The 27,446-nt window shown below is 42.9% G+C and overlaps 1 protein-coding gene across 5 annotated transcripts in view; it reads left to right on the plus strand.

Moving 5' to 3' along the window:
* The window catches only part of Jarid2 (Jumonji, AT rich interactive domain 2), a 65,572-nt gene that overhangs the window by 29,962 nt on the left and 8,164 nt on the right, over positions 1-27,446 (plus strand). For 2 of the 5 annotated variants that reach the window (XM_089580767.1, XM_089580769.1), the window contains 6 exons: positions 588-706; positions 5,730-5,756; positions 11,860-11,930; positions 11,988-12,102; positions 15,841-15,949; positions 22,975-23,157. In XM_089580767.1, coding sequence (XP_089436893.1) covers positions 588-706; positions 5,730-5,756; positions 11,860-11,930; positions 11,988-12,102; positions 15,841-15,949; positions 22,975-23,157 — 624 coding nt within the window. Of the gene's footprint in view, positions 1-587; positions 707-5,729; positions 5,757-9,267; positions 10,423-11,859; positions 11,931-11,987; positions 12,103-15,840; positions 15,950-22,974; positions 23,158-27,446 lie in introns of those variants that run through there. The other 3 variants (XR_016290594.1, XM_089580768.1, XM_089580771.1) reach the window with 3 other exon arrangements.

Genomic DNA, 27,446 nt, shown 5'->3' on the forward strand with positions numbered 1-27,446 from the left:
GTTTGTAAAAACTTGAAAGCACAAACTTGTGCAGCTGCCACACGTCATACGCTTCTCACCAGGTGTGACTGAAGTGCTGCAAAGCACCATATGCTGGCTCCTCGAGCACTGAGTTACAGGCTCCAGGAAAGCTGGAAACAGTATACACGCAAGGCACAGTCATGCTTGCAGTACAACAAGGCAGTTTCTGTTGTCATATATTTTGGATTAAGGGCTAACAGGTTCATTGTTTCTATGCAAAGAATTTTGTTGACTGCTCGGAAATTTCTTTTAAGTAATTTGGTCTGAAATGACGCTTCATTGCAGCGTTTCCCACTTTTGTTTATGTTAGCATGCTAGTCTCCCATGTGCCCGTGTGTGTTGTTTCAGAGGGCCCTGGCTAGGAATTCCATTTCTTCTCAAGTGGTGGGCAGCTTCTCACATACCGTACAATACAGCAGTGCTGTCTTGAGCCATTTGACAATTGTGTATGCAGTTTTTCTTTTCAGTGTGTGAACTGTCACACATGTAATGAAGATTGTTCTTTGCATATGCGTACTTCAGCCTTTAACAGTAATGAAATACTTGTCATGGGCCTGCACTTACAGAAAGATTACTGGAACCTGGTAATTGATCAGCGGCGGCACGTCTGCGTTCATGCTGGCAATATTGACAGCAGTGTTCATGGCAGTGGCTTCCCAACCAATCGGCTTGTCCCCTTTGCCAAGTGAGTTGTTGATGTTAGTGTGCTTTTTGTGTTAAGCTCTTGCTGTGAAATAATAGGTGTATTATAAGTGTTTCGGTGCATTTGGCGTGTTACGTACTGGTAATACATGTATCCATGCCCCCTTAGCATTGTGGGCAGCACTTAGGTATAGCTGTTCTATGTTTTTTTTTTTGTACAAAATAGGTGCATGTTGTTCAAGATGCTAAAACAGTCATTCTAAACTGAATGCAGGCAATTGAGTTTATCATAAATTAGCTGTTGTATTGAGTAAAACAAGTTCTTAATGAAGGTTGTTGCCCATGCAAATATCAGAATTTTTGTGAACAGTTTCTTGTTCAAAACACACAGGTGCCACAGAAATTATAACAAAAACTGTTCAGTTTTAATTTTTGTTCAGAACTCTGATTATGTGAAAGGAGCTATAGTAATTGCTTTTTAATGAAATGCAGTTAACTAGCTGTAGTTCCAACTGGGGAATTCGGACACCGTTAATTTAAATATTTTAATTTATACTTCTTATTATTTGAGACAAATTTAAAACTTTTCATTATTAAAAAATGCAGTCTGTGCATGAGCGAACCTTCAAATATTTCGCATCGCAATGAAAGTAAGTTTCAGTATGAGCTGAGGCATGTGTTTGTACACGTGTGAGGGTGTAATATGTGTTCACTTGTTTTCAAATTAAATCAGTAGGATTCTAGACTTCTTGGCTGGGTTTTGTAGCATAATGTTTCTGGGAAGTATACTTCACCAGCGTGCCTATCATCATGTCATTTCAAGTCTGAGTGCTGTATTTTCAATGTATTTCAAAGCCATTGGATATGAATGGCATTTTCAGTTAATTTCAAGTCTTCTTTTTCTTCTGCAATATTTGTGGGAAGGAAAAGGGGTGCAGGGGCACTTATAACCAAGAAATGGCATTTTTAAGATTGTCACTTAATAGAATAATTAGGGATTTCTGCACTTAATGCGCCAAAACCATGTTACAAATTTACAAGGCTGTGGCGCTACTTTAATGGCTCATTTGAAGCTGTTTTTGACTATTGTCTTCCATTGAATCCCACTTTGCTGACTGTACCCAGTGCATTATTTAATGTAGCATAATCTTCTCACTTCTCCAGGCCTCTTTACTGGACACGCTACATTCATTGGGGAAGCATGGGAAGCGTACTACACGATTTTTCTCCTAAATTCCGATGGATTGTCTCAGTAGTCAACAATGAGCACTTCAGAACATGAGAGCACGTGTAGGTCATTGAGTGAAAAAGTGTGGTTCACAGGTTTTCCACTAATAACTGATAGTGCCCAATACTAATAAGCTCATTACATGTGCAGTGATTCCACCCTTGTCCCAAATGTGCCAAACTGTGCCAAACCAAATGAGCTGCGTCATCTTGATAAAACTTGAGAAAGTTGCATGGTCTGTTGAAGCCCACTTACAACAGACGTGGCTGTCACGCTGCATTTGTTCGTTATGTCCCGCAGTTCGCAGTAAATGGACTAATAAAGAAGAATGCCGCAACACAGATTTGCATGGCATACTTTTTATCTCGTGTGCGAGCCACCGTCGGTCCAGCAAAGTTCTGGTGCTTTTTCGAGTCGCTGTCCATTTCTTCCTCAGTTGGAAGCAGCACATGCATCGAGATGGAGGCCGATTTACGTCCTCAGTCTTGGGTGTCAGTAAAATCCACCTTTTGTTGGCATGATTTCGACTGGACGAGCCTGAGTCAAGCATTTGAGGTTGCATTTATTGTGACGCAGATATTATTTAGTCATGGAATTCACACGCTCAAATATGGTGGTTTCTGTTTATATGGCAAATTGCATTTGTTTGAATATGCTGAGCAGTGATGAGTGACAGCTTGTGGAATTAAGAGCCCGTGCCGACGCATAGAGAGCGTTTCACGCTGTCAGATTTTAGGACTAAGAAATGACAGGGACTGTTGAAAAGTCGGTCCGTGAAAATCTCGCAGGCGCCGTGGCCATTGGCGAAAATGGCTGCGAGGTGCAATCCGTCCACATCTAATTTAGGCTAATAGCCATGCAGTTTTGCAGGTTTGGGGACGGGCTTTTCAAGCTTTGTAACAGCTCATCTCAACTCAGAAGAAATATGTGGTCAGTGAGTGAAACTCGGGCGATAACCAGTGCTGCTTTTAAGAATGCACTCCAACTGATAATAATGTTGCATCACTTCCCATGATTTGGTTGAGGCACGATGATATCTTTACTTTTATTACCCACTGTGAAATGTAATGCATATTTCTCTGTTTTAAGAGTGGGACGGGGGGCTAATGAGGGTCAAGAAGCGTTGATAACACATTAGTTCCTCACTTCATTCCCCATCGTTGCCGTGAGAGTCACACCCAAGTTGGGTAGTCTCTCATTGAGCTCGAAGTGTGCAAGACAGGGCTGAGCTGGCCTATGGGATTTTTCCTGATTTCTGTCGCATACGTATACTGCGCATCCTATTCACAGTTTGTGTGGGATATGTACCGTCTTTGTCAAAAGTAACCAGGCTGCCGCGACGGCTGCGGGAGCAGGCGCGCGGCCGTGCGGCGACGTTGCGCTCGCTGTCGCTGGCCGGCGCTCACCCGCTCCGAGGGTGCAGCTGCTGACGTAACTTTGCACCCTGACCCTCGTTTCTTAGATATGATTAAACTAGGCACGTAAGATGTGCGCGCTGCTCTTTCGCGTCTTCGGAGCATGGTTGCGCCGACCGAGGGCGCACTGTACAGCAGCGGTGCTCGTCTTTCGTTACGGGCAACTACGCTGAAGTGGATACCTCACGTTTTTCGCTATATACTTATGCCTGCCTATAATTATGCCATGTTCTATGAAATGGATAAGAAAAGTATCATTTTTTCTGCTCGTTTTGATGCGTCTTAATTAAATTTAAATAAAGCTTAGCAGCAAGCAAATGCAAGAAATTATTATAATGAAGCATTGCACTGACCCCGCTGCGGTCGCTCAGTGGTTAAGACGCTCGGCTGATGACCCATAAGACGCGCGTTCTATCCTGGCAGCAGCGGGCAAATTTCGATGGAGGCGAAATTCTGAAGGCCCGTGTACTGTGCGATGTCAGTGCACGTTAAAGAACCCCAGGTGATCCAAATTTCCGGAGCCCTTCACTACGGCGTCCCTCATAGCCTGAGTCGCTTTGGGACGTTAAACCCTCAAAAACCAAGCCGAAGTATTGCAGCCAATTATAGGCATAGTAACCAGGGTGCTAATAGAAACGATTTGCGGATAAAAAACAGATAAGTGGCCTCGAAAACCGCCAAAGGCTAAAAAGCTTTCCCATGTGCGTGCACTCAAGCAGCGGTACGCAACACAACCCAGAAAAAGCGTATTTAAATTTTGAGGACCGTTACCCTGCTTTAATTAAGACGCATCAAAACGAGCAGAAAAAATGATACTTTTCTTATCCATTTCATAGAACATGGCATAATTATAGGCAGGCATAAGTATATAGCGAAAAACGCGAGGTATCCACTTCAGCGTAGTTGCCCGTAACGAAAGACGAGCACCGCTGCTGTACAGTGCGCCCTCGGTCGGCGCAACCATGCTCCGGAGACGCGAAAGAACAGCGCGCGCATCTTACGCGCCTAGTTTTATCATATCTAAGAAACGAGCGGAGCGGGCGAGCGCCGGCCAGTGACAGCGAGCGCAACGCCGCCGCACGGCCGCGCGCCTGCTCCCGCAGCTGTCGCGGCAGCCTGGTTACTTTCGACAAAGACGGTACATGTTTAATTAAGACCACAGCCGTGCGATGCAATCTTGCACACGGGTTTCTGGCGCCTCCTTCTTTGTTGCAGCTGAGCATTGTGTCCAAGGACATTTGTTCTGTCTGTGACTCAGTGGCATCGCCATAATGCACATTTAAACTACCGCGCAGACCACATTCAAGCTCTAGTGTTCATTATAAATGGGCACAACTGAAGTTACCCCCATTTGCACTTTGTCATTTGTTACAGCTGGACAACATGGTGACTCCGGCACTCCGCCATATTTTTAATAAAAAAATTAAGTTCTATATGTTGTCCAGGTTTAGTGCAGGCTTTGTGTGCTCTGCAGGAAGAATTGTCAGGACAGTGCTTCAGTCAGCACAAAGACCAATCAAGACTGGCCTGGCTCACAAGGATATGGAGGCAACTGAAGTGATTAATTGCTTCTGAGTAAGGCAAGCACAAGTGTGCAAGAAAACATGACAGAACTGGCTGACGTAAATGAAAAACTGGAGAAGTTCTGATGTTAAAGATATTTAATGAAGTTTTTTGAGCTTTGCAAAGAAAGGGTCAGTGCCATATATCAGCACGTTTGAGCTACTGTCCCTGCAAGTCTATGCAAAATATATGCTCTTCAAAAACGTTGTGGCATATTATATATTTTTTTTTAAAGTAGAAATCCTGTGATTGACAACAGTGATCCACTAGCTCTCTAGCAAGAAAAAGTTGGCATTGCTCTCAGAGTCAAAAAGTAGTTTCTCACATTTTGAAAAAGTTGCAAATTCTCTCAGTTTACCTTTTCCATTGTCCACAACAACAAGTAGTCTACTGATGTTCCGAGGCACTGCTCAAGTTGCACACCTGTGCAAAGCTGACCTCGCATTAGTCATGATGGACAGCACATCTGCTAAGCTAAAACCCACCTCCAGTGTTATCATTCGTGCAAATGCATCATCAAAATCATACATATGCCCGGCGGATAATGACAAACCTGTAGAGGTGAAAACTGATTTAGTGAGACTTCTCAAAATCTGCTTTTTACAGTACATTGTACAATGCATAGTTACCTTAAGCAGAATATAACCTGCAGTGTATCATTTTGAGCAGTGAAAGAAATTTCACTAGTGCAGCTATCGTTTTTTGTCTGATGTGCTTGCTACTTTAAACTAGGTGGTTCTAACAAAAAAAAATCTGCTTTATGTTTTGTTTAGCACATTCCTACTGCCTTTAGCTTTTATGATCATGCTGACTCTGCTTGTCTCTGCAACATGCACACTTCTGCTTTATAATTTGAACAGGAAAAGGAAATACACTACCATGAGCAGGTAGGACTGCTTCTAATTTTATTCACTTTTTGTTTTGTTTTCTACACATAGCTGTGCTGCCTCACTACTAGTGTACATGAACTACACAGAGAAAAAAAAAAATGAAAGCATGAGCCCTGCTAATTAGTTCTTTTGAATTTTATGTCAGTGGTGGAAGAATTTCATGACCATCTGTTATGCATCCTGTATGCCTTAACTGTGGCTGCTTTATCAGTGTAGCCCTAGCGGTCGTCAGTATGCTCAAATAGTTGCAGTCTGAAGCACCACTAGATTCCATTTTCAAAGCATGGGAAAATAAATATCAGAATAAGGCTACCCTATTGCTGGTTGAACTATATGGTGTTGTCCTGACATCCTGAAACTTTCCCGAGTTTTTTCATGTATCTTTAGGAGTCTGAAAGTTCATTTATCAGTCACAACAAAACTTTAAGTTAAAATATAACATATATATAGGGCCCTTCCAGGTAAAACCCAATTGTACCCATTTCTTGCGCCCTGAGCAGATTCCTTAACCCTTTGAGGGTCGAATTATTTTGAAGAAAACTTTCCCAGGTGGTCAAATTACTTTATTGTGGATCTTGAATCTACGAAATGTATATAATCAAGAATAAATAGTAAAAAAAAATTAGGAACAGTACTTTGGTGACAGCATCACTCACAACTGGAAAATGTTCAATAGAATAGAATAGCAACGGTGATAAGCAAGCTAAGAGCAGCACCAATAAAGATAGAAATCAACTTTCGCCTCCTCTGCAAAACAGTGCCCACAAAGAGAAAGCACGTTTCGCGCGACTCCGTTGTGATTCCGCGGCGGAATCGAAACCGCGTAGGCGCGTTGCCACAGAGGGCGAGAATACCTCGCGAGCATCGGTGATAAGCAAGCTAAGAGCAGCGCAAATAAAGATAGAAATTAACTTCGGCAGCACCTGCAAGATAGTGCTGACAAAAAGAAAACTCAAATTTCGCGTTACTCCGTTGCGATCACGCGGCGAAACCAAAACTACAAAGGGGGTGTTGCCGCAGTCTGTGCCGCCGCGCTAAAGCTAGACATAAGTTCTGCTTATCTCCGTAAGAAGGCAGCACAAAATTCAAACACTTCTTGTAAGTCCTAAGAGGTGGCAGCACCCCCCAGTGAGCACGCATTGCTCTTTTGGCGCAAAATTTCAAACGGAAGATCGAAACCGTACCCGTACGGCAAAGACCTTGCGGGACAGAAAACCGCCACCGTACATATACGGCAAAAACCTTCAAAGGGTTAAAAATCAGGTTAAACCCAATTTCTACCCAAAAATAAGCCTTTTAAGAAACTTAGTGGGTAGTTTCTTTATAGAGCTGAAGACACTACGAGAAAAAATTAGCCAACATCTTGTGCAGATGTCCAGAGGGGTGCTTTCAGTCAACTGACCATTTTAAACTTAGTTCAGCACTTTTTATTCATGACGGAGCTTAATTTGAGGCCAAGTTCAAACAGGTTTCGGAAGCAAGAAGCAAAAGCACGGGCACTGACAAGACTTCTCATTGGCATCACTGTATCAATCGATACCCACATTAGTAGTGCCCTGCTGCAATGCTCTCATGCGTTTAAAACGATCGTATTGATGTTGAAAGAATGTTGTCACAGTGTACAAACAAAAGCAGGTAGGTGTTTCACGGACGCAGAAGTGTTGCGCAGCCGATGATGATGTGCACGGCGAAAAATTAAAGTAAAAGAGGAAAAAATATCTGATTTTATAGAAGGTTTGCAATGCAGTCTGCTATTTCGATATTATCTATAAAACAATGTGCAAAAAAAAAAAAAAATAGACCACTTTATGTCCCGCACAAAAACAAGCACTTAAAGCAAATTCTTTTCTGCTGCAAAATATGACCTGGCAAAACACGAATTATGGAGCCTTTTGCTGAAAAACCGGATATGTACTCGAATTTCAGCTTATAAATCATTGCCCGATTTTTACTTCCCAAATTCCAAGTGTAACTGGCTCACCGGGTCAGTGGACACTTCAATCATGTAGTGGTGGTGTCCACCTACAAATTGAGGCAGCTATGTGCCTTTCCTTTACTTAAAACCAGCGGAATTTTTAGACTCCATTGAGTTTGAGGAAAGGAGGGGCTCATGACTGGCTTCCTGGGTCAGTGGACACCTCAGTCAGGCTTTGAATTACGCAGTGGTGGGGACGCCGGCGGCCTATTGCTCCAGGAGGGATGATGACATCATTTGCGGGCTGCGTTTCGGCCACGGGTTTCTGATGACGGCGGGGTTCTCACACAATGAGCTCTCGCATTAAAACCTGAAACCGAAGGGCCCGACGTATACATGCGCATGCACAGGTCTCACTGTAAAGAGGGGCCGAAGTTCATAGTAGCAGCGCCCGTTCATGTCTTCTGGGTAGCAGGGAACAGTATGGTACAAAAATTATGCCCCCCTTCCTGATGTGCATTACGGGGGGGCCACTAAAGAGCAGAGAATGTGAAACCTGATGCAGTCTCCCTGCGGAGAAAAACATCTGGTGAAGGAGTGCTGAAGCGAGCGCAATGTGCGGCAAGAGTGAGCAAACAGCACCTGGTGTACTTCACGTCTTTTGATGGAGCGAAGCGAGGGTATTGTTCTCCAGCTTGTCATTTTATATGGGGACGTAATGCACTAGGGTAAAACTACTTGAGCGGATAAACTACTTGACCATCTGAGATGCATACTGGACCCTTTTGATGCACAAGCTTTCAGATGGTCATGAGATTGCGAATGAAAGCGTTGAACCCACCAAGGTCCAGCAGTTTGGACCACGGAAACTAAGGCATAAAGCTGTAAATGTGACAACTCAGCAGTGTGTGCCGCAGAAACCAAGGGGAAGCTTTATAAATGCGAAGACCCAGCAGAATGTGTTGCCAGCGCTGAGGCAAGGCGGCTTGAGTGGCTAGTTCCTGCAGTTCATGTTGCGAAAGCCAGGGTGCACTGATGTAGGCGTGAAGACCCCACAGTCCGTGCTTGCAATCACTGAAATTTGTCTTATAGAGTGGTAGCCTGGCTGTAAATTATTTCAGCTTAGCATTTTATCTGCGCTCAAAATAACCTGAGCCTTGGCACCACTTTGGTAGCTATGATGTCTTTAGAAATAGATATATCACTGTCTACTTGTAGTTCTTGCAACATGGCCTCAGTTTAGCTGTCCATTATAGCTGACAAATTTAATGGAGCTTTGTGCTCCATGGTTGTTTACCGTAGCATTCTATAATTTAATGCCAAAAAGTTGTGTTTGCAGCATTAAGGCAGGAGTGTTCTGATGCCCAGAAAATCATTTGGAAGGGTGCTGATCAATCCTGTGTGATTCAGCTGAGTTCCTGTGTCAGCCATGAAAAGAGCACATAGTGCATGTAAGCAGAGATAAAACACACAGGTATAATGTTTTTTGCCTTCCTCTACATTAGCAGCTAAGTCTTGTTTACTTCTCACATTTTGTGTTGGTCCTTGTCAGTTACTTAAATATGTATCCTCCTTTGAATTCGTGTTTTTCAGTTTTCTTGCAGTCAGACTTCCTCAAAATCTTTTGCCGCTGCAGAACCGGTTCAACACATAGAAGTTGAAGGTTGTTTTTACATTTGTTAGGCGTGTCTATCCATTTATGCCAATTTTGAAAACTTGGGGTGCTATGAAAATTCAGTTGTTCTATCTCTATTGTTTGTTCAGACTGACAATAAACGCAGGGACATTGTCATTAACATGTGAATAATGTGCTAAAAATGCATTAATCCTATTTTATAAAGTGTAAAAGGCATGTTTCTGTTAAACATTATAATCCTTCAAAACTAGCCCATTTTTCGAAATTTGACTAACGTGCAGAAATCATTTTGTATATGTGCTCCAGCATCCACTTTTATGTGGCCACCTTCCTGTCTTCATAATTTTGGGAAAGAGTGTGGTGCAGAGACGCATGCATACTTATTGAGGTCTCTTCATAGTTTCTGTGTTATTTTGCATGGGTGAACTGGCTGGACTATGCCCCATACAAATTTCATGTCTTGCAGTCATGCCATCAGAATTTTGAGGGAAAATGATGTAGATAACAATTTTATCCCCTACGAAAGTGTGCTGTCAGTCACAGAGGTTACAGGCTACAGAAACCATAAAAGGCCTTAATTGTCCCACCACCTAAGTGCACTTATAATTCAAAAGCAAGGAGCTTAATTTTTGCGTGTTCAACGAAAACACTTCTCACTACCAAGCTGCACACTCAGGCTGTAATAAAATTCAGCGCTGTCATGGTTTCTGTGTTCCATTAACTTGCAGTTACTATGTTCAAGTGTTCATCAAAAACTAGCATAGGATTTACATCCACTTCAGTAGTGCAGTCATCCTCAGGTAGCTTGACGTGCGAGTCCGGTAGCAGAGTAGGCATGCTTCAAGACAGGATAGCTGCCTCTATAGTAAAAATAAGGGCGCATCTAAAAATTGATCACTTTTTATCAGCCGAAAAACTGCAGCCCATTGGGTGACTACATGTCTGCACAAACTGTAAATTGTGTTTGTGCATTTTGTGTATTAAATGTCTGTGTGTAAAATGTCACATCAAAATCATGTACAAGCTTTTTGAATTTTAATATGTTCTGCTCATGACCAGAGAGTATCTCTCATGGAATGACTTTTACAGTGAAGCACTGTACAGATCGCAAAGTAAGCATTTTGATGTATTGCAGTAGTAGTACTCTTTCTCACTGTCCCTTCTGTCTTAATGGCATGAGCTCTTACACTTCTGAAGACAGTAGTATGGCTTGTGCCCTTGTTACACAGGCACCTCAAAGGCCTTTGAGAATCTTGCTCATTTGTTCAAGGCACGCAGTGTACAGCTGCACAGTGTAAACATTGTGCCATTTCTTCATAAAGTTTTGGAGATGAAGGTAGCCATCTGAGACCAATCAAGCACAGAGGAACAGCCTTCAAGAAGTTGCACTCACATTGCCATCCAGTGCAGAAAACTAAAAGAAAATGGGAGAAAATTTGGGCATCCTTTAATTTTTAAGAATGTTCCATAAATATATGGAAAAAAAAAACTATTGAAAAAGATTAGTGTTACTTCTTAGGCTCACAGTTATTTTTCAGTCAGATCGTAAATGTAGCAGCAGCAGCAGCAAGTAGTGCCCATGGTATTCAGGACAACAGATAAAATCAGTGCCTGATGAATCTTTGGCAGCAGTTCTGTGATTAATGGAAGAGAAAGTAAATATCTAGCCTTGACAGATGAACAAAGCACCCTGCTTCTATTATGAAATTTTTGCTTCCAGCATTCAACATGAAAACAACAACATGGTGCTGAAAGTTAAAAAATTTTTACGGTGCAGCAACACTTCATAACTCCATCACAGTTCCTTTCATGTTTTGCTTGTTTGGTGAAATGAAATGTCTCTGCTGGAAAGGCCTTTGAAATGGTCCATTTGACAAGGTCATGACTTCTAGTCTGTTGTCTGTTATCCATATTAAAATCTATCTTTTGTGATTCCATCAAACAAGAAACACCTTGCATTTGAAGCAATGAAACTATTCACTGTTGTAAAAGTACCTCATTGTGAATGGGTGATTGCAATGTATTTGAAGTCTGTTATTGTTTGAATTTTTGCTGCTCTAGCTATGCACAGTTTAAAGGTCTCATTTATTTCCTTTCCCTCTTCCTAAAAGAAAAAAATATAAGTCCTTGTTCTTGTCAAAAATGGGCGCAGGGCTTAGCTGCTCAAGGAAGAAATATCTTTGTTCCCACCTTGTGCAGACCAGAACACACTGGCCATGGTGCTCTTCGTCCAAGCTGCCCTTGCATTATGAAAATGAAATCGTCATCATCACTTTGAAAGCAGCATGGGTCTGGCAAGATTGACCAGCCATGCATATTTTTGGAGGTGTCCATAGTTAGATTGTGTGGGAAGGAAGACCCTAGTACTCGGCTTTGTACTCGGCTTTAAAAGAAACAGAAGCTTAGGCCCTTTGGAGAGCCTCGACTTTTTTTGGCTTCTCTCTGCTTATTGTGAAAAGCAAGAATGTTGGCATCAGTGGTTTTTAGACAAAAAATGAAATACAAAAATATTGGGCAATTAATAATTGTTTTGTTTTCTTTCCCCCAAGACATCCGTGGAATCTGAAGGTGCTCACTAACAATCCAGGGACTGTCCTGCGTTGCATGGGACCTGTCTCAGGTGAGTCTGGACATGTACAAAGTCACTGGAAGAATTTCTATAAGATATGTATTGCAGGGGTGACCATTCCTACTCTACACCTGAGTATGCTCTACACAACTGGCTGCTGGTACAGGGACCCTCACTGCTTACCCTGGGTTGAATATCTTCACACTGGTGCCAACAAGATCTGGTGGGTGCACTCGCATTCCTTACTGCTTGATTGAAGGCAATCACAAGTGTACACAGGTGTTGAGGGGGCTGCATGTGGCAGTTATGAGATGTATAACTAATGTAGCTAGCATAGCTTTTTAACACTTAAGCACTTTGTCTGTGACAAGGTAGCAACAATATTGAGGAACACTAAAGCAGGACACATTTCTTGTCTGTGCAGAGATAAATGTCATGGCTTTTGTTATGCTTCTGCAATGGTGGGAATGCTGCGCGCCAATCGCGCCAAACTGCACCAAACTGCGCTATTGCATTAAACTTGCTACCTAGTGCTACAAATGGGTGTTTTTCCATCAAATTGCACAAACACTGTGCCAAAATGAGATTTCGACCACCGTTCACGGTAGTGGGGGGTGGCCACAGCTTTATACTCTTACATGACTCGTTAGTTTAGTCAATCTATAAGTGATGAAAATAGGCCAGACGGAATCCAACCTCACTTCGCATGCTTGAACTTTTCCACATCCTGTTTAGTACATGCTTGCCACGGCTGCACTCCCAACATTACAGTCAATGCTTGTTACTTCGAACCTCTTTAATTCGGAAATGCGGATTATTCGAACTGCTGGCTTGGCCCTGGCCAATGACCATGTAAATCTATGATGTGAGACGCTCGCTCGTGCTACGGGCTTCACAACGGCTAATTCGAACGGGTTCCTGAATGGAGGCCGCATCTAGGTATAATGTCTATGGCAAAAGATCATCGGAATAGCTCTACTTAAAACCTGAATTTCATGCTACAGAGTCGCTCGTGGCCCTGCACACTGACAAAGGCTTGCAACAGCAGACATGATGACGAACCATAAAGTTAATGTACTTAATTGACGAACAGACGGCCCAGTCTCTGAGAACGGTCCAACCGCTTAGTTTAAGTTTCACTTTTTCGAGCTTTGTGCCAGCCTGCAGCGAGGGTGGCTCAACTGGCCAGCATCAGCAAGCCAACTGATGTTTCGGGTGCTAAATGGCGCATTTCTAGTGTTTTCTTTTGCACCTCGTTGGTTCTGCACTGCGTTGCTCCGTGAAGAATACCAGGGAGGCCCTGCTGATTTTTCAGCAGTTCTGCTTTGATACTCCCAACAGTATGCACGCAATAAAGCATTGATGGAAATGCGAAAAATTGTCACTGCCGCACCATTGTTATCTCGAAAGCAAGCATCTACTGTCCAGTCTTTCACCATATAAATTCATCGTAATGCAAGCAATTCTTGACAGTTTTTTCGGGGTTGTTTGATAATTGAAAATTTTTTTCAGTCCCTTGAAGCTCAGACTAACAAGCTTTTACTGTATTCAAAATGAAGACAACACTCGCGCACGCAAAAAATTAAACGCTATAGGGGCTCGTTTGAGTGCATCCCAAAGGCACTAACCACTATACGGTTGCGGCTACGCAATGCGAAAGGTGCCTGTTTATTGTGCGATGTCAGTGCACGTGAAATTAATCTGAGGCCCTCTAGTACGGTTCCTCTTTCCATCTGCTGTCATTCATTCCCTCCTTCCTCCGAACTCCCACAGAGCCTTTATTTTTTTTTATTTTTTGTTAAAGCATTCCGGATTTCAGTGCCTGCCTCCTGTCATTGGTGCTTTGCCTAGTATGCTTGTTGCAAACAGCATGCCTGTTCCACAGACTTCATGCTTCCATCATTTTCCCCTCATAGAGGCTGCTACTGTATTCTGCTGGCTTTGGGAGAATTTTTAATCGCATGATGTGTTGCCGTGATCTGCTTTTAGCACAACGTGATGCATTACTGCAGTCTGCTTTCACTAGGAACCATCTGCGCATTCACTGCCTTTCTACAAAAGGCGCTGCAAGAGCAGTTAGCACTGCATGCCATAATAAAAGAAGAATTTTATTGTAGCATGGTACACTTCAAAAAGCCAAGTGCAGCTGCGTAGCGCAAAGTGTACGTGTGCAGCTTTCACAATGTCAGCAGCACGTGCACTGCCTTTCTGTGTAAGATGGTGAATGAGCACCTGGTGCCTGTTCGAAGCAGATTACGGTAGTGGATTGTGCTTGCTAGAACAGTTTTTAGTACTGCCACTGCACTTCGTTTGTATAGTGGCCAACCTCCATTTAGCTGCAGGGATGGCTTACAGGATATAGTGTTCGGCTCCTAAGCCCGTGGTTATGGAATTGAATCCTGACTGCCATGGCTACATTTGAAGGCGAAATGCAAAAAGCCCATGTGCTGTGCAATTTCAGCGTACATTAGCTTCATCCTTCCCTCTATGTTGCTTTGCTATTCTGACTCTCTAAGTAGTGCATAAAATTCTTACTGAATGAAATGTTCATTTCAACTGAAAAAGGAAGGTATAGAAAGGTTTAAGTTGATGTAATAGATTGTTACATCATCTTGCCCCCATGAAACCTTTGTTGCATTCTTTAATCAGCACTGACATCATAAAGCACACGAGTGTTTTTGCTTTTCATTTCTAGTGAAATGTGATTGCCATTGCTAGTATTAGACCCAAGCCCTTGTGCTCAGCTGCAAAACACCTTTGCCACTGTGCCATCACAGCAGTAGCGGACTGCTCGGGTATCTGTGCTTTTTGTCAGTTGGTGTCTTTGCACTCGAGTATAAATTCACATTTTTATTTAATTTCTCATCATTTGGCATGTGCTACAAGTGGATGTTTTTCCTGCTGCAAAGCCTGCTCCAAAACACTCTTCATGAACCTTTCCCATCCCTGCTACTTTGTTCATTTCCTTTTTATGATTGCATTTGTGCTTTACCACTTCATGAATGGTGGACACATCAAAGCCAGTGAGCCTGTTGGGGGTAGCTATGTGGCATGTCCAGGCTTTTTTAAAAAGGCTACAGCTGTGTTCAGATTACAGCCGTCTTTAGTAACAGCTCTTTTCTAAAAGTGCATGGTAGTTGTGCAGATGTGTGGGCTGTTGACCTTTGAACATTTTCATATTTTGAAGCAGTGCTTGACATGTTTAGCACACTTTTCTTTCTTTTGCTTCATTAAAGTATGGCTGCATTGTCATCACATGCCCAAAACTGAGGGTGCAGTGAAGTGTTGTAATACCTTTACAATTTTAGTACATTAGTAGCTGAGCGAGATTGTATATTGAAATTGTAACCAAGTGATGAGATACAACAGACGTGCTAGTAATTGTTCGTTCTTAGTGCAAGTGCCCTACAAAAATTTGGGAATACTGAAATTATGAAAAATCTGAATTTCCTTGCTGCCTGCCTAGAGGCACAGCCAGGCATTGAGGGTACATTGTGTAGGATGCGCACAGAAGTGCAGAGTATCCCCTCCAGTTCGTGGCTGCATGCATAGACTGCCCAGCTGTCAAGCTTTATTGCAATTTTCGTGCTCTAAAAACTGTTGTGGGCACCTGTACACAGCTATGGCCTGTTATACTGTGCAACCGTAGTGAACACACGGTGCAAAAGTCCAAATAGTAACCAGGAAATAGTAACTAGGAATAGTAGCGTGTAAGTGCAATTTAAAATGTTTAAAAATTAGTTCCGCTCCTAGAGACACTAAAAGTCAAAAGTTATTTTCGACCAGACTTACAAGTGGTTCAATTGTGAAAGGCTTTTCAGTAGACGTTTTCAGAAAGTAAATTTATTTGAGAATTAGGTCCAAAATTCTTTAGTATTTATTGTCTGTTTGCTCTGCCACATTTGTATTGGTTATCTCAGTCACATTCTGCTTTTATTTAGGATGCATCTTTGCCTTGCAGGTACAGTGTTCCCGCTCACAGCTCTGAGCGATTCCGTTCTGCAATGAAAGAGATAATGCCCCAAGTGTGCAAGGACAGTGCTATCTGGCTGCCTTCAGATTGTGCCATGGTAATTCTGACATTCAGTGCTTGTTTTATGGCTGTTTTTGTTACTCTGCTTGCTGCTTAAGTGGATGCTCACATACTTGGCATGCATGATGGCCTGTGTTGGAAACTTGCCTATCAAGCCTATCAAGCTCTTATTGCATTTTTGTGTATTTCTGAACTGGGTATTGAAGGGACTCTAAAGGGAAGTGCTAAGTCAGGCTAGACTGATAGGTTAGCATCACGTGATAACAAATGTGTCATTTTCACCAGGAACAGACTTTCGTAAGCCAGAAAACTGCGTAAAAGTGAAGTGTATATGGCAGTGCCACGCGTGGATTCATACCACTGGGACTGGTGACATACTCGCATGCTGTCTCGAGGAACGCTATTGCATCGTCAGTAGGCAATTACCATCAGAATGGGAGGAAAGCAGCACGGCGAGTGTAGCCAAGAATGCTAAGTGTCTCATATTAAAACAGCATAAAACAGACGCCGGAGAGAATTGAAGGCTAGACACAAAAACAAATGCTTAATCTTTTGCCTCTCTTTCTGCACACTGAAGCTGCGTGTGGATGGTGTACACAGCAAGTTAGAACCACAAGCGCTCAATGGTATTCACACTCTGTTGCGTTTGCTAGGCGGCGGTTGAAGTGATTTCTTTTTCAGTTCAGCCATCTTGTTTGCTACTTTGTGCAGGCTGCGGGCGTTCTGAAATTGTAAAGAGTGTGTGTGTGTGTGTGTTTTTTTTTCCTTGGTATGTGCTAATTCAGACAAATATGTTGTGAAGCACGATGCGAGCGCTTGTATCCTGCACAGTGGAAGGGTGGATATGCTGAGATGTGCTGAAAAATATCTGAGAAGTACCACATGCATTCACCATCACCTCTCATTTGGCTCATTAAAGAACAAAGTTTCCAGCGCAGGCCATCATGCATGCAGTATGTGAGGCACTGGCATGCAAGGCCGGATTTTAGCACCTTTCATTCAAGTGCTTGTTTTCTAAGGCGAAGCTGTAGCACACAGATAAGATATGCAGCTAAGTTCAACTAGCTGATGCATTTCCTGCTGACAGCTATAGCTGGCAGGTGCAGCAGACTACAGTTGGGCAGAATATACCCTGATTCTTTTCCGCTTGCAACTCGCAGGAAGCAATTCACGAACATAGAAATTGCAACGACCACAGCAGAATCAATCGCAAGGGTTGTCTGTGATCATACTTACTGCATAGTTAACAAACATGCGATAATTGACACCACAGCATGCCGTTTGATGTGCAATGCATTTGCAATTTTTCAATCAAATGAAATAAGTTGAGGAGCCACTGCTGTTTTCACATGCTTTTTTGAGAATCCCTCGAAGCCACCTACCCGCATCGTTGTCGCCAGTGTACCTAAATGCATATCAGTACGATCAGCAGTTCGTTCCGCAGTCTGCGTCTGCCCTCAGTAATTTCGCATAGTTTCTTCCCCACCCATGGGGCCAGTCTTAGTAGCTTTGGATAATATGTTTTTCCGGGTAACAGGCACCTTTTAAAAGAAACATATCAACAAGGTTTTGCTGTAGGCATTTTTAGGAGACAGGGAATGAGATAATATAATTGAGAAGGAGTTTGCAACTGAATTGTAATAAGCATTTGAAAAAAAAAATCCAGTAAGCGCACGCAGCAACTACACCACAATTCAATTGTGGGTTTTATCCTTTTCTGCTGCAACTTTTTTTTTTTTTTCGTGGTCAACCCTCATACTTCAGATGTTGCCTTTAAGCATGAAGATGCTGAATGTGCCAAATTATATGTCTCATGAGAAGCCTCCTGCTTTTGAGCGGTGCATTTCCAGACTCAATATTTGCATGTAAAATCCTGTTGAGTTACGCTTTTGTGGCACTGCAAGAGTTTGTATTGGCTAAACCTCATAAAGAACCTGGCAAGCACAAACTGATGTTTATGTTTACGAGATTTCTAGTCCAACAGCCTTTATTGGTCTGGAATATGGTATTGTAAAGTGATTGTGAGTTCAGGCTTTACACATACCTCTAGTTTGCAATGTCCGCTGCCATTTTTGTGCCATCTAGTTGCACACAGCATTAAAAATGCTTGTACGTGTAGGAAGCAGAAAGTGTGAATACAGACCTGACTGATTTTTCAGACTCTGCAGGATCCTGAAAATGGTCTGAATAATCGAACAGTTCAACAAAATCCTTGAGCTTAAGGGGGGACACTGGTCATGAAAAAAAATTTTTATTAATGAAGTCACAGTTACGAAATCTTCAGGGAATATATATTTTTGTGTGCTAATTCTAAATTTATCATTTAATTTCATGTAAAACAATTCCTTGAGCACTTATGCACTTTTTATGCTAGTATTTTGTGGAGAGTTTTGAAGAAAATTTGCTGCGGGAAACTCGCTGAAATGTATGCCATTGGGTTCTCTTGACACCAAGGAATACAATAAGGGTGAAATTGTCTTCCTGCCTATCATAGAACTTAAGTTATAGTGTTTTGAAGTTGTCGCTTCAGAAATGAGAAGGAAAGTGTGTATTCCTGTTTCTGAAGTGGCAGCTTCAGTACCCTATTACTCAAGTTCTATGAGAGCCAGGATGATAATTTTACCCTTACTGCATTCCTTGGTGTCACGAGAACCCAATCGCATACATTTCAGCGAGTTTCCTGCAGCAAATTTTCTTCAAAACTCGCCGCAAAATACTTGCATAAAAAGTGCATAAGTGCTCAAGGAATTGTTTTACATGAAATTAAATGACATATCTAGAATCAGCGCACAAAAATACATGTGCCCTGAAAATTTCGTAACTATGACTAATTTAATAAAATTTTCTTTTCAAGACCAGTGTCCCCTCTTAAAAAAACATCACTTTTCTTTATAAAACTGGTTTTAAAAATTTCCAACTTGCTGCTTCCCCAGTTCTGCTTGCAAGTGATAATATTAGACTGTATATGAGCAGTCATGGCTTCGTCACGTCCACACCACTTCACATCACAATACCAGGAAATGCGGCAGTGCTGCAGATTGTGCCACGAACGAAGGTGCACGCTGCGCGAAGCATGAACAGGCTTGTTTGCATGGGCTAAGACCAAGAGAGATAATTAACACTCAGGAAGAAGCTAGTGGAAGTAAGTGCTTCCGAATATACCCCCCCTTGCTTCTCCCTCTTTTAATCTGCCTCTTACCGCAGGTGGCGTCCAAGCCGCAGTGGACGCTGCAGCTCGGGGCCATACTGTAGCTGACTTGTTTTCAATGCGATCGTGCGCTCTTTATAGGTCGCCGTGATGGCAATAGAGAGCATGCCATTATCTTGAGTGACAACAATGAAGAACAGATAGCCAAGCCTATCCAATCCTATCCAAGCCAGTTTGTCCAGCTTACTCCATTTAAATTTAAGTTGGCGGCGGAGAACCGGTTGGTTGCGACAGCTATGCCCGCTCGCATTTATATTAGGCCAGAAAAGTGAACTTTTGATCGAAAAATGATCTCCACTGTTTTGTTAGCATTGATTTTAATCCGAAAAATCGACATTATTTTAAGACTGACAGTAGCATACACTTGCTTTAGGAGTATTAGAGGTTGCAACTAAAGTCGACGAGTTATTTGGACACAGGCACTCTGGGTACTCGAATTATCAAGTATACTTTACATTATAGCCTTTTGGACTGCAGAAAATTACAATTAACCAGGATTTCAAATTAATCAATTTTGAATTATTTAGATTTGCTGTAAATTGATAGCATTGCTCTTTAACTATGGTAATACTATGTAGTATATTTCATACTAAATGTGGTCTAAGAACTTTGCTCTAGCTGCCGAGAAATGCCCATGTATATGTTCATGATCCTGTTCCTACTTTCACTGCATAGCTGTGTCAGTAAGAACAGCAAGCTCCCTTTAAGACAAACTTGAAGGGACCAGAATATCTGTTCGCCTGATCCGAAGTTAGTCTTAAAAAGAAGTGCCCCTTAAAAAACATGTATGAGCATGGTATGTGCGTCCATACATGTGTTAACATTGAATAAAATAGCCTTTCAAGGAGAGGATGATTGCAGATATAGTGCATGAATAGAATGCACAAAGAAAGCTGAAAACTGAGAGTAAGAAACAAGGTCATGTTACACTACTAAGGCACTGGTCTAGTTATCTTTTTTCACCGTCTCTTTTTTTTTTTTCTCACTGCATGCTTTTTTGACGTCAACTAGCGATCGCAGTAATTAATATTTTGCAAGTGAACTTGGTAGCACATCCTGCGCAATTTTCATGGAGACAGATTTTTCTGACAGATTTTGCATGAGCAGTATACATAGTCTGGGCGGGAAGCCACTGTGTGCGAATGTGTGTGTGCGTGTGTGTTTCTGAATTTTACGTCCCATCCTGTTCGAAGCTCTTCGAGGGTGTCCAGCAGGGCAGCCGTGCATCTCTGTCTTATCATGCTCCTTCTGCATCATAGCTGTTACCAATTTCATGAGCAGGACACAACATGCGCCTATCCATATACTGCAGGCAACGCACGATGCTGATATCCGGCCATCTCTGCGCCACAATAATGAGTGTTGCAACGCTGCGCCATTTAAAAATGTGGCCCCAGAGGCTTTTAACCCCAAATCACCAAGCAGATGCACTTTATGCATAATGCGCCTTTCAGTCTGCTGGAGGCAATGCACGGCACGTGAGACACCAGCAATGCCAAAATCTGATCATGTCAGAGCTCTGCGCCAGTGCAGACAAAATGGTATCCTGCCTTTTCTATGCTGGCAAGAAAGCTTCTCCACAGTTTTGCACAGATATGTGCAGAAGCCAAGCCATCTTGTGAGGCCACGCTTTCTTGCATAGGAGCATTTTATATATATATTTTTTTTCTATCCTTGACTGTCCTGTGCAGACACCCCCATGAGTTTCGTTGTGCAAGGTCGCTGTGGTTCACGATTGACACGAGGGAGAGAGAGAGAGAAAAAAAAAACTTTTATTTTGAGTGAAGGTAAGGAGGGAGGTCCCCAGAGGGTTTGAGCCCTTAGTCCAGGGCTCCATTTGCCGAAGCTATCTGGGCGGCCCGTAGCTACGAAAGTTCGGCTTAACCGAAGGACATGCAAAACAGTTCATCTTATGCAGATTTTTTTTACATTCAGTCCTATGGGAAACAAACCAAATGTTCTCACATTGCTCATCTTATCCGAGAATTCGTCTTAACGGGAGTCTACTCTACTGTAATTAGTGATTAGATTGTGAGGCCTGTCCTTTACATGAATTTACAAATGAAAGTAAGCAAGCCCACCCAGGACTTCCTATCAGCTCTTGAATTTTTTCAGAAATCATAATCATGGCTTGCGCTTCTGTGGTATAAAAAAATTGGTGTTCATAAATTTGAAATAATCATCTTTGTGTAGTCTTGTTTGCAGCATTCTCAAATGACATTCTTGCAGTTGACTTTTTAATACCTTCTTGCCTTATCGCACAATGTCCTCCTTCGTGTAGAGCCTTGTCAGTTGTTGTTATTTGAATCCAATGTTTTCAGTTATGTCACATCAAGTTATGTTGCTACTTTCATCAGCCCCACCGTGGTGGCTCAGTGGTTATGGCGCTCGGCTGCTGACCCGAAAGACGCGGGTTCAATCCTGGCCACGGCGGCTGAATTTCGATGGAGGCGAAATTCTAGAGGCCCATGTACTGTGCGATGTCAGTGCATGTTAAAGAACCCCAGGTGGTCGAAATTTCCGGAGCCCTTCACTACGGCGTCCCTCATAGCCTGAGTCACTTTGGGACGTTAAACCACCATAAACCAAACCAAACCTACTTTCATCATGTTGCTGCAGATTGTCATAGTGTAGACAAAATTTAATGAACACAACAATATAAATTAGAAATTTGTCAACTTTTGCGTTCAGTTTTTGTGCTATGCTTCATGTGCAAAACTGAAGCTCTTACCAGCTCTTTGGGCTCTTACCTGAGCACTGATACTTCTAGTTATGCAGTCGCAAGGGAAAACATACTGTTAATTAGTTTCTGTTACTGTTACTGTTAGTTTCAAGTTTTTGTAAGTTAAGGGGGGACACTGGTCTTTGAGACCAAAAAATGACCAAAAAATCGATTTTCAAAAAATGAGATTTGTGGAATCTGCAGCTATTATTTTCCAACCGTACCAATTTTTTCCCTTAAGAAACCAGCATTTTGACCATAATATTGAATTCAGATCATTGTGTGGGCTGAATTTATGCTGGAGCAGACAATTTAATGGCATGAAAATTTTGGACATCTGGCTGTCTTAGTATGTCGGTATCTCAACATCTAGGACAGATAGACATGTCATATTGTTTGCTAAGGGAAGCTGAAGGCACAGTGTGTGCAATAATCGAAGCAGATTTGTTCAATCACACTTCAAAAATTTGTAATTTCGCAAAGTTTATCGATGCATTACATTCACACCTTGAACGTTGATATTCCAAGTGCTCTAAAATTACTAATGAGGGTAATAAGTAAAAATGGTTTTGCTTATTGCACTCTTTAATCACCATACTATGAAGCCATGGATTAAAAATGATTTTTTATTGAGCAGTTTTTTTTGCACCGAGGTACTAATGAATGGCTAATTAAAATTATCTTGGGAACCGACTAATTTATGTGAAAGGTAATTTCATTGCTGAAATCAGTATAAAAAACTGGGCAAGGTGGTACAGTTTCATTAGGATTGGACTAAAAGTAAGGAAAATAGGTCTAAGACCAGTGTCCCCCCTTAAAACTATAAATGTATAGCCTATGTGCTACTTTCCTCATCATCATATGCTCTATAATGAAGGAACAGGCGAAAGTGCATGACCCCATTAGAGTGCTTGTGCGTTTTAAATCTGGTACATATGGCTTTGGCTGTCAGTATTTTTGGTCCGCTCACCTTTTTACGTTGTTTACTGGACAGGTCACGCTGAAGCAAAAGGTAGTAGTATTGTTGTGATGTAGTCTTCAGCCTATTGCTTTCTTTTTGGAGCTGATTTTGCTGGACACTGTTCTACCGGTGTGATGTATGTCTCTCTTTTTCTTTTTCTTTTTTTGGCAGGTACCCCCGCCTCAGCTTGTAGAACATGGCTGCCCTCTAAGTCGTTTGGTCCAGGAGAAAGGACAGTTTGTGGTTATTTTTCCAGGCGCCTTCACCTCTACCATTGCATGTGGCTACTCAGTATCAGAGTCTGTTTACTTTGCTACCCAGGACTGGCTACTTCAGGCATCAGAATGCTTTGAGGTGAGCACCGCTGTTTGTGTGACAGTGGCAACTGCTCATTACAATTGTATGAAGCATAGCTCAGGCATTTCCTTTTCTGTGGTTCACAGAGACAACTGGATGGGCCCAGTAGTTGGTGAATGTGCAGTCTGTGAATAGAGACAGCACAGATTATTTTCTCAGCTTGTTGTAATGTACATAGTTCTCTGTGATGGGCACCACGTGGCAACTTGTCTGGTGCTATTAACGCACGAGTCACTTCCCTTGTGAAGCTGTAGTGAACACTGGAATCTCGATGATAGAACCACGGTTGATACAAATTCATGAAATCGCCCAGCCGGAGTGCATTGTGTACAGTGAGTGGAATTTTGGATGTTCCGAATACTCTCCTGCCCCACTACAGATGATACGAACACGTGAGCCACGACCGCACCCTCACGCACTGCCCGTACATCCCTGACACCATGATTGCTAGTCATGCTGTACACACCACAAGCAGTGAGCAGTGCTTCACAGCCTGCACACTGCCGACGTCGCAATCGCCAGTCGCATGGTTGGTACACACCACGAGCTGTGGCCGCGCAACCATGAATAAATCCCATCAGTCATAAACAAGTCTGTGTGAATGCATTTTTCATGCTTCTGCATACGGATTTTGTCCTTTTTGGATGATGCGAATTTTTTCGCGACCCTGTGAGATTTGTATCATTGAAAGTATTTTAAGGTTTGCTGCAAAAAAAAAAAAAAGCCTGAAATACCGATGAACTATGCAGGGTACTTACAAATAAGCAATAAAGTGCGTGAGCAGGAAATGTCAGTGAGTGTCACAACTCCAGAGAAATGCGAGGCACCTTCCCGAACCGAGGCAGAAGGGGGTAGAGTTTGGCACCCAGTGTTAGCTGGTTTATGCTCAGCGTTGTGATTGAGAAGAGGCATAAATTCAGGTAACGACAAGAGCAAATGTATTTTCAGGAAAACACACACAGGCACATCAAACATGGTGTTTCATTAATCAATGAATATGAAGTGAGTGCTGCTAACAGAGTACTGTGTACACACATTTACCATATTCACACGATTGTAGGTCGACCTGCTTTTTTTTGTTTTTTGTTTTTTCATTCGAAAATTCGAAGTGGGAGGGGTCGACTTACTATCGAAACCAAAATAAAGGCGAGACAAACGAGATATCACGGATGCTACAGCGGGGTTGCATTTTTGCTGTGGGGCTCCGTCGCATCCCTCTTGGTGCTGGCCTTTAGCAGCTGCTCTTTCAATGTGCAGGACTGGCACCCCGTCCCCGCGCGCAGCGGCCGATGGTGTGATTGCTGCCGCGGTGGCTCAGTGGTTATGGCGCTCGGCTGCTGCAGTTGAATTTCGATGGAGGCGAGATTCTAGAGGTCCATTTACAGTCAAACCTCAGTATAACGAAGTCGTATTTTGCGTGGAAAGCCAGCACCGCTCACGCGTAGTTTTGCTTTGGCTCTGACACATTTGACAACTGCCCGCCACGTTTTACCAGTTTTTAGCATAGTGCTTCGACAGTCGTTATTTGGGCTCTGGGTCCAGTAAGCGTCCAGCGCTTGTTCATGTCTACATTCAAGATGGCTGTCATTCTTTACGCTGAAGACACGAACTGCACGCCGGGCCGCAAGTTCGATGTCTCGGAACGGGTGATAGAGGTGTGGCGGCTGCAGCAAGGCAAAATTTTCAGCTGTTCCATGTGATTTCGTGATGTGGCTGTTCGCGAAGTGCAGGATTTCGTTGGATGACGACGTTAGAACGATGTGCTGTGGGACCGCAGCAGCGATCACGGCGACAGCGCTAGTGAGGATGATGGTGTAAGTGTGGATGAGTAGTCCAGTGACTAATACATTTTAGTTTTGGAATGTGCCCACAGGCACACTTGCACGCGGCAGCCAATAGCGTCTGAGGATAAGTGGCAGAGGCCAGATAATGCTATCATATTCTGCTATTAAAGGGGAATGTTAAGGGACCTCCAAGGTTTTTTTTTTTTCCTGATATCAGATATGTGGGGGTCGACTTACATTCGAGTAAATACGGTACACCCTGCTGCTGGAGTACATGCAGATTACACACCGGGGGTTCAAATTAAAGAAGACAGTGATTATAGGGTATGCGAATATCCGATAATTTCAAATATTTGCTAGAATAGCATGGTATTTGATATCCGCTTTGAATCGAATTTTCGGTATTCAAAATTTTGAAGTATTCGTCTCGCGCATGTAGTGTTTCTGGGTTGCTTCCCCTCTTACTTTATGTGGTTTCGGTTTCGAGTATTGCCACATAGATGGTTTCTTTTTATCGCACTTTCAAAGCTCGGGGGTCAGTCAGTACGCAAGTCACAGCCATGTCGGGGTGCGAACCCAGCTACACACTAAAGAAAGGCAAGGTTGACGCGTTGTTCCGGAAGATCCTGCATTCTGGCTGTCTTCGAGCCTCTGCACTAAGGTAGTTGCTGCCATAAGTCGCGTCGCTGCCACCGTGTCGAGGCAGACGCACTGAAGGAAGAACACAGCAGACAATCATATATGCTTCAAACCAACAAACATCAATTTATTGTCAGCGAACCCTTTATATATTCTGGCTAGCGGTGGCGTTATCGACGAGATCGGACGCCGCAGGTATTCGAACGCAGGCATCGCTTGGCTGTGTTCATTGGATCGCTTGTTGAGTCGCAACTCCACAGCATATTTATTGCAGAGGGTGTTTGACCCCCCCCTCCTGTTTTTATTTCCAAGAGAGCTACGGAAAAGATTATCTGATAGGACAGATGCAAAGATAAACACGCAGCCCTACTGCTCTATCACTTCAGCCGTTCTCGGCAGCATTGAAGCAAGATATTATATTACCTGCGGAGGCGCGAAAAATTCAGCGGCAGCGCAGGGACTCGATGTTGCTGAAGTGTATATTTGCATCAGTGGGAAAGGTGCCTTTAGCGTGTAATAACGCCAAGCTTATTGCGCACTCGTGGAGGATTACTGCCGCTAATGCTCAGCATCGGGGAGGCTGCAGACGTAAAACGTAACTGCTGAACTTTAGTAGAACGAAATGATCACATCCATCTACGACTGGCATCTTTTCTTGCAATTCTGACTGCTTGTTCATTGATGGGAACGAAACGCCGTCGTGATCAGCGCATTGCGGCATCTTCGATGGTTACATATACCCAGCATTACATTACATATGCATTACATATACCCTTTTCTGCGTCTAGCAGGTTGACCAGAGGAAACACGAACGACTAATACTGAGTGCATGTACATGTGTATGAAAAACAAAACTGCATCACAAAGCTTAAGGTACATAATATAGGTGAAACGTACAAGAAGTCTAAATAAATATAAGTAAGTAAATATAAGAGGTTCTGCTGAGTCTAGCGTTACATCATAAACTTTCTAGAAGTTTTATAGAAACCATTGCTTTCTTACTATAAAAAGTTGGAAACCCTAAGTTTGCTGTAATTTATCATTCCACTAATTTTTTCACAAAGTAATATGAGCCGGAGACATGGAGGAAGGAAGAAGATGGCGTTACGTCACATTTTATTGAAGCTGGACGTGGAGGCTCCTCCTCGAAAGTTGGTCGCCATCTCAGCGCGCTTGCACATGCGCAGCAAACAATGAAACAGACAACACCACTGCGCCCAGCATTAATAGTGGTTGTGCCATCGGCCAAAGGCTCCCAGTACTGTTTGCCAAGGCATGCGACTTCCAGCACATTTTTTTTTCATGCAGCTCGGATAGTGAGAGCCTCTCCTAATCTTTTCTTCCTCAATAGCTGGAGGGAAGTTCTGCTCTTTGCAGCACAATAGTTCTTTTTGGAGTAGTCTGAAGGCAGGATATATAGTGTGGCTGTATTATAGCCATAAGTCGGTGGACTCACCTGGGCTCACTCAGGCTCACATTTAGATCATGATCAGCTCATGCATCTGAGGACTCGCATTTAGATCATGATCTCAGTTGTGAGCGAGTTCGGACCATACGTCGGCGGACCCACTTGGGCTCACTCATGCTCAGATTCAGATCATGATCTTAGTCATGAGTCTAGGCTCAGGCTCATATCATGGTCTGTGTTTTCGGGATGACGGTGCGTGATTATTTTTTTTTTCCTATTTGCTGACAGCAGAGAGGAAGAAAGATTTACTGCCTTGACCAAGAACGCTTGAGGGCAAGGCAGCTTGGCAACATCTTTGGGCAACCGAAGAAGAGGATTCCGTGGAAGCAAGGAAGACTGCATTTGGTCCCTTCCCTTTTGCTAGCTTACATGGGTGTGGGTGCGGTAATGAGACG

The sequence above is a fragment of the Amblyomma mixtum genome, chromosome 3 (assembly GCF_055824585.1).
Source record: "Amblyomma mixtum isolate Tamu chromosome 3, ASM5582458v1, whole genome shotgun sequence".
NCBI lineage: Eukaryota > Metazoa > Arthropoda > Arachnida > Ixodida > Ixodidae > Amblyomma > Amblyomma mixtum.